At 39.7% G+C, this 14,412-nt stretch overlaps 1 protein-coding gene across 5 annotated transcripts in view; it reads left to right on the top strand.

Annotated features, from left to right (window-relative positions):
• The window catches only part of frmpd4 (FERM and PDZ domain containing 4), a 46,188-nt gene that overhangs the window by 14,055 nt on the left and 17,721 nt on the right, over positions 1-14,412 (top strand). For all 5 annotated transcript variants that reach the window (XM_050048151.1, XM_050048150.1, XM_050048152.1 and 2 more), the window contains exon 2: positions 4,590-4,706. In XM_050048151.1, the coding sequence (XP_049904108.1) occupies positions 4,590-4,706 (117 nt within the window). The remainder of the gene's footprint in view (positions 1-4,589; positions 4,707-14,412) is intronic.

The following is a 14,412-nucleotide window of genomic DNA, read 5'->3' as shown; positions in this document are numbered from 1 at the left end:
TGTTACCTAGGGGAGAGCAGGGCACAACCTAACACAAGGTAAATTGTAACATGAACTTTTTAAGTGGTTACACAAGGTCAGTTTATTCGTTCTTCCCGCCATTTGACCACAGTATCCCCAAACAGTGACCCATTAAATTCTGCAGATATTGGACGTGTTTCAGCGGAGTTCAGTAGCAAAGAGTGTTCAGACGATTTAAGTGAATGTCTTTGTCATACTTGTTTTTCGATTACTGAGCCGGATCCAACCATTTATCATCTTAATAACTGTCTTTTTACCTAAAACATAGCACCATAGTGAACTATGTAACCAACTCCCAGCAGGTGTTAGCTAAGCTTGATAAAATTTCCACACAGCATTAGTTGTAACGCAGTGTTACAACTAAGCGGCCTATTAGTTGCCTATGTTCAGTTTGAACTAATGTCCTTAATTGAATGAGATAAACTTCTTTTTTTAAATTTGTCAATATTCATACATTCAATACTCATATTTTGACATGTGGGTCTAGGTTACCCAATCTATGCACATATATCAGTCCAACCATTGAATATCGATGATAGACTAACAGATGGATGGATACCTATACTTCCCCTGATGTAGATGGAGAGATGGGTGTCTACATACATCTATCCATCAATCTATCACGGGTGAAAAGAGAAAAATATATAATATCTATCATGAATCATTGGGGGTTAGGTGAGGGATGGATAGATGTTTGGATATCTATCACAGATCCATACACAGTATCAGCCTTTAGTATATAGATTGAATTGTATTGAATTAATTGTGTTAAACAGACTTTTACCAGCTTGTTACTATTAACCCCACCCATGGGGTACCTTGTAAGATTTCACTACCATAACTTCTCGGTGTAATTGTAGAAGAAAGGTAAGCTCTAGAAAAAACCAACAACTGTTCATTTGTAGCAGAGATGTGCATGTTGTTAGAATAAAACTAAAAAATAATTAACCTCAAACTAGGGATGTCCCGATCCAATCCTCGGATCGGGTATCGGTTCCGATCACGTTTTACAAAATCGGAATCAGTAATAAAAGATCGGAGGAATCAAAACAACAAAAATGGCCAGGTTTTTCATCTATGTTTTTCAATGTTGCCTCCGCTTTCCAATGTATAAAGATATAGGCCTATTTTGTTTGTTGAAGACAAGAAGAAGATATTGAATTTGTTTACATTTTGTGCTGCTGAACTGCCGATAAGCTTTTTGGATACTATTTAAATAAAAAACAAACCTTATGGGACGACTTGGATGCATTCTTTTTTTTTCTTTCTTTCTTAATGCTTTGCAAAGTATCGGATCGGACTCAGTATCAGACTCGATTTCAAATTAAAGGACTAGGTATCGGATCGGATGCAAAAAAAATGTAATCGGGACATCCCTACCTCAAACAGTTTTAATAACATGTAGCCAAAACTAAAGTGTGTTAGGTTGTGCCCCGCTCTCCCCCACCACTGCACACATGACTGTCTTTTTCAGTTTATACTTGCACTTCCCTGCTGGCAAAATTTAGATTCATGTTTCTACATAAAACCTACCTAAACGAATATTTGTCCAAAAATCAGTCTTAAACTTGATTGACAATAATTTTGAAAAGATCGAATTTAAGGGTCTGATACCTGTAGACATCCTGTTAGATCCAATAAGACTGGGTTTCTATATCCAATCACACACTAAACTGGCTGCACTGGAAGAGAATAATGTAATGTTTGATTGAGGAAGGCATATGTTAAGGAAAACTGAAATTAATCCCTGTCTCTCGCCCGGTGCATGCTGGGAAAGCCGTGAGAACCAATAGGGAGAAGCAGAGTTTGTCCCTCTGTCAATTAGCACGTAAATGTCACTAAAAATGTTGCCGCTGCGTGCAGAATGGAGCCATTGACGCAAACTCGTCTCCGAGGAAATAACTTTCTGAATCACTCATGAAAAATTACACTTGTTTAATTCTCAATATGCGTAATGGCGGGCATGTGGCAGCAGAGTGTGGTTTCGTATAGCCGGCCCTCATGGAGATTGTCCATGTAAATTATTCAGACTAACTTGAGTGTCTGTGTTGTAATGTGCTCTTCTTAGCTGCGGCTTGTCCATAATGCATAGTTCCTCCCTACATTAGCGGGATTTCAGCCTGCATAACACACCAGAATGCTTCTTCCGCAACTAGCTTGTATTCAGAGAGATGAAAGCGAAAGTGAACTACTGTGATAAAGCAAGGATCACATTGTTCATGCAATTTTTATGAAGGGCTGAAAAGTGATCTTCCTCCATCTCACAGACAATAAAATTAAACTCATTATCTTCCAAAGTTTACTTACTGATAAATTTGGGTGGTGAACTCTTGCCACTGTTCAACTTAACAGTGGATAGATGCACAAAAGATAAAATTGTGTTGTAGTCCTCTGACTCAGATGATATAACCTTGATGTTTGTTGCTGTTGTAGCAAAGTCCTTTACTGATTTTTATAAAGTAAGAGTCATTTTCCCTTTTGTTGGTTATGTCTACAGATTACGTTAGTGCGTATTAGAGTAAGCAGAATTCAAACAGATACACAAAGAAGGCGTTTTAGTGTAATTTGTCCTGAGAGAAATTACATTTGCGTCCAGCTTCTTGCTCTAATCGTCCTCCCTTTGACTCTTGGGTAACTGTTCATGAATTGTGCAGCATGGCTTGCCCACTTGGCGCTCGATTACTTAGTCCGATGTGACTGTGCAGGCATCATTTATTAATGCTAGCCGAGGAAGATCAGTTTCACTGTCCACCAGTGGGTGAACCTTTTCAGCCTCTCTGTAAGCTCTGAGTGCTGCGACTCAATGGCATAATGCACCTCCCGTCTGCAGACAAAAGAAATCAAAGATCACAGTATCTATGACTGTGCCGTTAATACAGAGACATTTTGGCTGCGAGACAGAAAATGGATTTTGGGGAACAGTTTTTCAGTTCAGAAGCATATATCGAAGGCACAGCGTCTGAGACTGTAAGTACAATAAGCTTTATTGTGTTGTAGACCTTTGGAGAAAATGTCACTGCCAAAGGTGTAATCCTGCAGAAATACCAACATTATAGAATGATATTCATGTGCTGCGATTCTGTGACCTTTTACGCGTTACATCTCTTGACTTAAATGTGCAAATCTGCCACATCAAACCCAGCTTGTGTTAACATGGCTGTTAGCTTTATCCCAGAGGCTAAAATGGAGGGTACACACAAGTAGGACTTGTCAATGGGGGTGAGCATGGCTCCAAAAGTGTCAGACAGCATCCAGTTGTGTGCACACACATCATTTGAGCTGCAGGAAATGTGTTCTAAATATACACCATGGAGGCCTGCTCCCAGCTAATGTACTATGGGTCAAATAAATCCATATCCATGTGGAAACCCTAATATCCCTCAAACACACCACTGTATTGGCCCAGCTTCAATGTAGTGCACAAAAGAAAAGCACTACATGTTTTTTTATGAATTAGTTATGATTTAATGCATCCAGTTGCACTTAGGTGTGTGTTGTTGATTAGCCGAAGTGACCCCAGAATACACTTCAGCTTAGGTTGCATTGTTTTGCAGCCAAGTGCTTAACTCTTTCACTATTTCGCAAACTTTCTCTCAGCTTATACGTCGTGTTGATGAGTTGGCGATATTTTATTCATACCTCATGAAACGGGCACGTGCGCCCCATGCAGACAGTCATGGGCACACCCACACTAACACACACACTCTCTCATGCAGATACAAGCACCCTGCACACAATTTATTATCATCGGTACAGTAACTGGGGAAACATTTAGAGGGAAAGAAAGAGGAGCTTTGAATAATGAATGCGAAGAGCCCTGTTACACGGCAGACAAGCCTTTGAAGTGACATAACTTACTGCCACCGCTTTCATAGCATCACCAGTGTGCAGACACAAAGACAGAGACAAAGGGAAGACAAGGATGGGGGGGGTTGCAGACAAAAAGACACATGAAAACATTTTAACCAATTACAGTTCTTGTGAATACCTCTGCCAACTTGTAGCACGGGGGGGAAAAGGCAACGGAGAATTGTCTTGTGGGTAGAATCAGGAAATCAGCTGAAATTTGGATTTAGATACACACGATCTTTCACACAATAGACTAAAATTAATTGTTTTGTGAACGGTGGTTGTAACTGGTTCTATTCTCTGATAAAGTTTATCGAATCATCTTGGCATTGAGCAAATCAAATAGCCAATTTATAAGAAAATTCCCCTGGGCTTCTTTTATAAAGAATGTGCTGACATCTAGAAATAAAACCAATTTCATGCCTCTCAAAGCACAAGAGTGAGGCATGACAACTCCGCCTGTGTGTCGAGCTTACGTAATTAATTTGATTTGTATTCACTGAGTGAACTGTGACTATGGAACATTGTTTATCACGCTGGAATCAGACATTTCTCTTATCACTCGGGTTGAATCAGCCCACAACTCATTTATTTTTATTATGAGTTAAGTATCTCTACGACGAATGTTATTTTGAAATACTTCTGGAATCAGATTAACTGATTTATCATATAACCTTAGCGATCTATGCTTGATTTCTCATCCCTTTCTTCCTCTGCAGCCACAGGACCAAATCCTCAGGCTGGCCGCCCCCCTCAGGGACCTGGAGTGCTTCACAAGGACCCCCCAATGGATGGGACATGGGCACCAATAGAGAGGGGCGTGACTGCTACATCAAGTAAGTGCCCTGTGTTTAAAGAAACAGAGGGGGAGCTCTCTCTGTCCCAGATGTTTCAGACGCTTTGCCAACCTGTGATTATTCCAGCCACGTCACTGCCTCCACACTGTCTCCATCTGTGCGTTCAGAATACTGATTCTCTGTTCCCTCCACTGCTGCGCACACTCTGCCCCTGCCTACTCTCACTCTATCTCACACTCTCGCACACCCACAACACTCCTCATGCAGTCTCCCAAATGCAGAAGAGGGCTTTTGAGAGTGTGTGTGTGCATGTGTGTGTTCGCTGCCGCCGAGGAAGAAATTCACCTGTGCAGGGGGAGTTGTTTTGATCTGAGAGGTCTGCACGTTCCCCCAGAGGATGCTGGGCTGTAGTGTCATCAGCGTAATTGATCCGTCGTAATTGGCACTTGTGGATATCTGTGCAGGCAGGTAAAAAGAAATTCCGCACTCTTTGTATGTTTGTGTGCACATGCTCTAATGTAACAAGTAGGTGTTTGCTTCTTTTATCTGTTGTGTTGATTCATCTGGGCTCTTTTCCAGCGATGTGTAATATGCATTCATACTAGATCTAAAAATATTGCTGCATTCACGAACCCCTGTGCATACTAGATTCTGTTTTTGCTCACCGTTTGCTCCTTTCATTTTCTGTCACTTCTTCTCATTTAACATTATTATGCAAGAATGTGCAGAGTAGTATTTGTGCCCTGGATGCATCTCACTAATGCATAAGAATATCTGTGTGTTTGCGTGGTGTACGGAATAGGAGGTGAGCACTTGTCACACATGGGTTATAGCATGAGAAGCGTGATGTCAGAGGAGTTATATAAGAAGTAAGGAGCAGTGAAAGTGCTGGATGCAGAGTGTGTCTGCATGAGGCAGATCATGGAGGCTGTTTTGGCTCCAGCTTTAGCTTTCTAAATTTGAGGAAGACTCATGAATAATCAAATGTCCGGTTCTGTGAGTGTCCGTGGCCATCTGAGTTTGTCAAGGCTCCGGGGGGAGCGGGGGTGATACCAAATTGTTGTATTTCTCAGAGGAACACATGTCTCGTCGGCGTGACAGGAGCACATGAATTAAGCATCAGCTATTTAATATTTACACTGTGAGACACGGTATTTAACATAGATGTAATGTAGTTTAGAGAGCACTGTGACTTCAACAGAGTAGGTGAATATCACGGGAATAAATGACAGACTTTTTCTTCTTGAGCATCAGCAGGATGGCAAGTTCTTTTCAAATTACACAAAGATGTCAAAGTGAAATGAACAGTGTTTCCATCAGTACTTAAATTGACTTCATTAAACCACATTTAATAGACAAAGCATTTCCATTTGGGAGGTTTAGAAAAATCCACAGCAGCCAGCTCCCCTAAAAGGAGGAGTGACACAGCAAAAAAAAAAAAAAAGCCAATACAAACTGACTGTGATTGCATAATTTAAAAAAAAAGGTTGCGTTCCGAGCACGACAAATATAACAGCCTCAGCACCAACAAGTTGTGAGTCGTGTCAAAGCAGCCTTTCAGAAAAAGAGTAACAGGAGTAATGAGCTTACTCCACTTTGTCCAAAATATGCTTTAAGGAAAAAGGAGTAAAAATAGTCTTTGTACTGTGAAAGTCAGGCCGGCGTTTCTTGCGACTCATTTTTTTGTTCATCTTGTTAACTGTATAGCTCACAGTTTGACTTCTGACTGCTGTATAGAGCGTTGTGCAGCTACAGCTAATGAGTATGATTAGGGACCATTAGATGCATGGCTGTCTGCACAATGGGAATCCAGCCATGTTTAGCAGGTGGCCGTGCAGGGGAGGAGACAGTACTCTTCCTGAATGCACAGGTCCATATGGTTTAGATTTGTGCACAATCTGTTGAGTTTGTCATTTTAAAGAGATAAAACTGACACATAAATCCAAACTGAACGTGTCTTAGGAGGACCCTCAGAAACGTTAAATGATGGAGTTCACTGCGCAGTAATTGTTGTTGTGAGTTGTTGTAGGATGACTGTCAAAACACTGACACAAATTTTAATGCTGGGGTGACAAGGATGGGGACAATGTGCGTCATTTTAAGAGGAATTAGAATCAATTATATTTAACGAAACTGAGAGGGGGAAACAGAGAAAAGATAAAGGCTGTCTGTGTCTGTATATGAAGGCTTCACTATGCCACTGAAGTAATAATGCACTTGAATATTTAAGTATAACCAGATATTTAACTCATACATTTTGAAAATGCCTGTTGCATTTAAATAATACAATTAAAAAGCAATATGTAAAAACGGTTACTAAATGCAGCAATTAATAATCTGTTTGATATGCTGGCCTCTCGCTTTAACTGGCATAACAACCGATGCTGAAACCAATGTTTAAAATAACAATTTGGCTGATATCAGTGTTTTGTTGTTGGTGTTATTTTGTTATCATTGTTATTTATTCCCCCTTTTGTGCCAGGGAAACAAAGAAAAAATAACTGAACTGTTTTAGTCCTTCATTATCATCATCTTTGAATGAACACAAATTCAACCATACTGATTTTTGATACAGGCATTAATAAAACCTTTTTTCACATGAAAAACATTTTTTAAGCAGCTCCTTCAAAAGCCTTTTTACTTTAAATATCATAATTCCCTCTTTACTATCTAGGCTTATTTCACATTGCTGTGAAAACATCTACAAATTCCTCATTCAAACAACTGTATTTTACATGATTACATATGATATCATGACAACGTTATACTTTTGCCCATTTTATCGATGGGAGCTTGAACGCATCATAATGTAACTCTTGTAACATAATGTAACTTGCAACCTCCATCAGCTGTTAGTTGTGGCCCCCGGCTGCTAACAGCTAACGTTAACTAGCTCTCCTCCTGCAGCTGTCAACACGGGTTTGTTCTTTATAATGTAGCATTATCAGGGAAAAAATAAGGGATTATTGCCTCCTTTCGTCCTGAAGGCATCCCAGGGAAGATCTCCGTTTGTCGCAAACACGTTCTCTGTCGTCCTCAGGAGTTTTGAGCCCTGCTTTTTAGCCTGTGCAAAATTGATGTGACGACCCAGAAAAAAACATCGGCCACTGTTATGTTATTTGCCAATAGGCTGGTAACTGTCAAAAAAAGGGATTATCAGCCGATACTGATGTGTGGCCGATAAATCGTGCATCCCTAGCCACCATGTTGCCAGGCTGGGTGTGAAAATACTGATGCAGGTGTGTCATGACTATTTGCCCACACTCCATTATAATGTGGAAATCCTCTGGGTCCCTATAATATGATACTGACATGATGTGAGGAAAAATATCCATTAGTAAAGTCAAAAACAGTAATTTTGGAATATTACGATACGATACGATACGACACGATACGATACGATACGATGCCGTCGATACGATACGTTGGGAAATTCATCTTGGAGTCAGGAGCTGCACAAGTATTCCTGCCTTACAATAATAGTCCCGAAGAAATGCAGCATACACCATAACAACATGAAAACACATACTACACATAACAGTATTGCACATCAGCCATTCATGTCATTCATGTTATATACAGGCCTGTTAGTTAATTAAGTTGTGCTTAGGCCTAGTTTTCATTTGTTTATTTATCTATTTATGTATTGACTCTGTACATGTTAATAGTGTTTCCCCACCCTCGTGTTTTTAGGCAGCCCTGTTTAATGATACAACAAATCATCTGCCGCTTTCATGTCACAGGAATATAATGACACATCGCAGGGCTAATTGTTATTTTTACCCATGGGAATTTCTAAATAAGCCGCTGAGGGAAACTTATCATATTCGAACTTATTTGACACAAACCAGTTTTCTTATTTTTAGGATGATTGAGTGAGTGTTTTCTCCCTGGATGACCTCAGGGACAGCCAACTCAGCTCATTATTTTCAATTAGCTCCACCTTTTTAGTCGTGCTACTGCCTGCCCGTACTACAGTACCACACCACCGTGAAACCAGAGGCTTCTGTGTTCGTTTGATGAATTAATCAATTCATTTTTAAATGGATGCTGAAATGGATGAAAATTGTTTTTAAACAGCTTTGAAAATTTGATTTACCTTATATTTTCTACTCTGTTTTGTCCATGCTTTCAGGATACTGCTCTGCAATGAGTGTGTGTGTGTGTGAGTGGTGGAGGAAGAATTTAGATCCTAGTACTAATACCAGTCTGCACTGAAAATGTTCCTTGAGAAAAAGTATAAAGTATGTATTAGGAAAATGTATTTATAACTATTAAAATGAAAATTACTCAATACAGAAAAATGGCTGGTATGACTGTTATACTATATTATATCATTATTACTCATGCATTAATGTAAAAGCAGGATTTTACTGGTGTAGTCGGCTGAGGCTGAGCTCATTAAGACTTTGACTATTCTAATTATGGATTCATCTGCAAATTATTTTCTATACTAATTGAGTGATTGTTTAATTTGTAAATAGTAAGCATAGGATAGTTTGTTTTGTATATAAATATCTTAATCTTTTAAGTAACTAGTAACTAAAGCTGTCAGAAAAAATGCAGCATAGTTAAAGGTACAATATTTTCCTCTGAAATGTAATGGAGTAGAAGTAGAAGCAGAGAAATGGCATAAAAAGAAAAGAGTCAAGCAAAGTGCAGTACTTGAGAAAATGTACTTAGTTGTATTCCAGCACTGGTGTATGTGTTGGAGGTGAGAATGAGATGTGTGAGTTATTGTGGCAAATTTCCGACATTTTGTGACACTGATTCAGTGGTTAAAACACTTGAAAGAATCTAGTGATAAGGTTAATGTGTTTTACCTTTAGCTTTTTGGTAGCCACTTTTAAAAGCCTCCTTTACAGATGTCTACAACAGACGAAAGCACAAAGACTGTTTTATGTTTTTGTAGAATTGCTGGATGACTAAGTGCGCTGAGTGTCAGCGTTTTATTATGTAAGACTAAAATTTGTTTGTTCATGTGTTTGTTTTTCAATCTTATCTCTTTTAATTACAATATATAAAAGCTTTTGAAGAATAGTGAGTCCAAAAACAGAGTATATCAACACTATAAAGTCAAATATAACTGCAAAAAAACCCCTCAAACACTGCATCTCATTTCAACATTTGTATTCAGGACAGAGAGAAGATGCTGTTTTATCTTGTAATTACACCTCAATGCAGATGTGTTACCAAACTCACCGATGAAAGACTTGGGGCTGTTTAATTTTTAATTGAAACAAAGAGGATAGTATCTTAATTGCAAATACATGTATTGTGACCTCTGTATAATACTCACGCAGCACTTATTATGTTAGCTCGTATGCATTATCGTTTAAATTGAATCAGTAGCACATTACTTTTGAGGCATTTGTTTAATTACCATTAAATTAAGATTGGCTGCGCCTGCCACCATCCATGTGCCAGCGGGTCAGATTTTGCACAATATCTGCTGGATTCTTTTAGAACACAAAGACACATTTTGTAACGTTAAAACAGATGCGCTTTTTCATTTATATGTTTGTGTTACTTAGCTCTTAAGGGTATTCAGAACATAAATATAGCAGCAAACACCTATTTGCTATGTAAAGATAAAGTGTTGTAAAGGCGTCTTGAGCAGAGAATGAAGTCACACTCTGTGTGTGTGTGTGTGTGTGTGTGTGTTATAATGTGAACGTCTCTTTATGTTGTTGTGGTCAAGGATCTGGCCACTAGGCTTATGCCCAAGCAGTGTCGTACGGTGTTGGCTCGAATCATGGACGACAATGAGTGTCATATGATAATCTATCGTTTCATCTCGTATTGAGTGTCATAGTTAAAGACCACTGAAACCACGTCTGTGACGCCTCACGACACCCTGACAGTCTGGCATGTTTGATTTTCTTTTTGCCGTTCACGACTTTCCTGTCACAACCATCACTTGGACCAGTAGAAACACAGAGTGATCTGCTGCCGTGGACAAACGATGACAACAGCACCCCAGCCTTTTAGATATTTCCTTTAGGGATGCTACCACACAGAGAAAAAAGGGAAAAATGATGGCGTGAAAGAGGCACTTTAGCAACCCGCCAAGTTGCGGCACGCTTTTATGACTCCACAATCGCCATATCTAATATAGTGACTGTCGGAACAGACAAAGAATCAGAAAAGCATCTATTTCTATATAGATAATACCTACCTTAATACCTAACCTGTCACCAGGGTGTATGGTATATGACAGTGTTGCTGTGTGGCACCACCACCCCTCCCGACCGACGACTTCGCTACATTCTACAAGCTCTCTTGAGCCCCTTTCACACCGCACAGAAACCTGCTAACATTTGGCTTTTAATGTAACAGGAATTCACACTTTATTGGCTTCAGCTCCATTCGGTATTGATGGAAACACAACACCTGGATGAACGAATTAATCTAAGCTCCTTTACCAGCGAGATGCAATGATGAGCCACCGCGCAATACCGTCCGTCTCCACCCAAGCAGCACTTATATATCACTCCAAATTAGCCTGAGACTAACCACATGCTGCTTTCTATCGTTTATTAACCTGTTTTCCAGCCTGTCTGTGACGTCGAACGTGGCACACCAAAAAATAAAACAGCAACATACAGAAAGGCATACTCGTCTGCTGCAGAGCTATGTGCACAGCTCTGGTCTATTAGCAATGGGAAAGGAGTCCATTGCCTATTTTTGGTGGGTTTTCCCGTGTTTACCTGACCCAGGCACACGTGTAAATTTGGTGGTAAAGGGGTATTAGCCACACCCTCTTAACTCACCCCTTTCACCAAACTATTAGCTTAATTGCCTTTTTAACTCATTGTAGAAGAAACACTTCATTCAGACCTGACAAAACAAAATAAAACTCACTACTTGGTCTACTTAGTTGTTAAATTTGTTAGTCCCTTGTTCCAGCAATAACCAGCTCTATTTTGGTCGAAATTAAACCTTAATTTACTGAGTTAGATATGAAAATGCGGGGCGTCGGTGGCTTAGAGGATAGAGCAGGCGCCCCATGTACAAGGCTGTTGCCGCAGCGGCCCGGGTTCGACTCCAGTCTGTGGCCCTTTGCTGCATGTCATCACCCCTCTCTCTCTCTCCCCCCTTCATGCTTAACTGTCTTATCTATAAAGGCAAAAATGCCCCCCCCCCCCCCAAAAAAAAAAAAAAGATATGAAAATGCGCTGTTTTTTCCCTTTGGTCTCTCTCTACTGTCGCTGGCTGGCTGTTTACAGTCCTGTAACGTCATCGCCACCACTAGCAGTAGTTTCTCAGCTCAGCTGCCTGTTCCACCAGACTGACCTCTGGTGGTGAATGCTGTGCACTACATACAATACATCCTTAATATAGCCTCTCAGTATGAGTTGAAGTGAATGATGATGACAGTATTGAAAATACCCTGGTATACTCATGGTAAAACATCACAACAGCTCTAAGGAAAATTTGTATCTTCAGCTGATGGAAGATGTTATTGATGTTATTGTTCTACCTTCTATAGATTACTGTACCTCCTATTATATCAGCCTATCAAACATCAGACACTTGCTCAGCTTAAATAGACAGTGGCTTAGGTTTTTTACTGTTTGACATAAGCCGTAGAATAAGATTTAGGTGGTTAATTTTAAGGCTCAGGAGAGTCTGTTCCCCGCTGAGTGCTGTAGACCTCTTAACCCCACTCCAAACAATAAAGTCCCCATTTTACTAGAACTGGCTAGTAAAGTCAATGATTACAGACGGGCTGTAATATTTATCTTACTTTGTCTCATATTCTTTTGGATATAGGGTCACTTAAGGGCTGAGCTTTTGATTTATACATGAAACGTCTTTTATTTTAAGTCTTAGTTCTATGTGAAGGTGAAGCATCAAAGACGTCGGGTTCAGTTCTAGTTAGTCTGATATTGTCACAGAGAAAATAAAGGTTGAAAAAACTGGTGTAAGCGTTCTTCCCACTTCCTGTTGTTCTTCGTTATCTGTTAAGCAGCTGCATTTTACATCCTAATGCCAGATCAAGTTGTTTTTCTCTGGTTCGTGACTCCGGGAGAGAATTGTTGAATCCCCTTTGAAAATCTCAGTTGACAATCACTCGGCTCTGAACATCTTGTAGAACATGTTTTTTCGTAGTATTGGGATTGCGATTGACAGATCTCTCTGTGTCTTTTTGCCATGAAAGATTAATTGTCAGTATTTAGTGGTGAATAGTACATGTGTCAAGAATAACTGTGAATTACACACTGTCTGCCCACGGCTTTAATTAACCAACATTGTTGGCACCATACGGAGCTGCTGCTGCTGCTTTAGCAGCCAGAGAAAGTGAAGGAACACTGTAAGAACTCAGCTCACAGAATATGTAAAAGCTACATACAGTTTGTGCGTCGTCTTTTGAGCTCGGGAAGGAATAATAACTGTGTTCCAAGGACGAAGAAAAATGCACTGATCGGGGTATCTGAAGAAAATCAAGTATGGTACAAACTGTACAGTTGGTTTGCAGCCAGCTATTGATGGCAGGATTCTCACAGTCATCCAGATAGCAAATCTCAAACTCAGGGAGTCGGGAGGTTTCAACAACACGGCCCTCCACATCATATACCTGTGGTGTGCCAAGCCAAGATTCATCACCTATTCTGTAACAGCTAACAGTGTGAGTACTACAAAAACCTGTAACTGCTCCTTGGTAAATCACACAGTGGATATCTGCAATGTGAGAATACAAACATTGGAGCTTCATTACCATCACCCACGTGTTCTATTTTTGCAGCATTGCACTAGATCTTTATTTCAAGACAATATCTTGCATTTTGTTTTAGAAGATTTACTCTTGAACATGATTATTTTATTAGTTATATTAAACCAGCATGCATGTTTTGAAATTAGACCTGCAACTATCAATTATTTTCATTATAAATTCATTGTGCCATCATTTTCTTGGTTAAACGATGAATTATTTGGTCTTTCAAATGTCAGAAAACTGTCAGAAATATCTGTCAAAAGTGCCCAGAGCATAGGGTGACATCTTCAAATGTCTTAATTTGTTCAACCAACAGTCCAAAGCCAGTTTATTTGGAGTATGAAAATATTCTGAATTTGATACAGGTCATGTTAACAGCATTCTGAATTAGGCCTTTTTCCAAATTAAGTGTTCTCCGATTAAGACGTGGGATATGTCGCTGTTATTTGGGTTTTAGGAGCATTCTTTGGACATGTACACAGCACATTTGGAATATGTGTCACACAGCTGTTGGTTTTGATGCAGTTTGCACCACACAGTCTCTTCCCTGTTTACGGTCAGCTCTGTGCATTGTACAAAGACCAGCTCTCCATCAGTTTGCAAGGCTGTTAGGTAGAGGTGCATGTCTGAAAGAAAATCCCACATCTGATCGGAAGGAGAAGCACACCTACTTTTAAACATTATGAAAGACTTGGATACTAACGGGTTATTCATATGCAAATATTGCAACACCAATCTTTTCAAGAAGGTGGGTTAGGAAATGAAAGATGGAGGAATTTGACAACATCCTGGCACAAGCGACCGCCATTCCACTTTTCCATATTTTGAAATGATAAACGACATGTTAGGGCACGTTAATCACAGTATGCATGGCTGCATGTAAACAGGAATATTAGCAGAATATTCAATTACATTATTCATTTGAACAGCTTCATAGGAATGTTGAGTTTTGTGGGGGGGGTTTTTGGAATAAGGGCAAAAAACGGAATATTCTGTGCATGTAAACAGGGTCAGAGAAAGGCAAGC

The sequence above is a fragment of the Epinephelus moara genome, chromosome 7 (assembly GCF_006386435.1).
Source record: "Epinephelus moara isolate mb chromosome 7, YSFRI_EMoa_1.0, whole genome shotgun sequence".
NCBI classification, from domain to species: Eukaryota; Metazoa; Chordata; class Actinopteri; order Perciformes; family Serranidae; genus Epinephelus; species Epinephelus moara.
The sequence above is the reverse complement of the archived record's forward strand: the minus strand, read 5'-3'. Positions and strand labels throughout refer to the sequence as shown.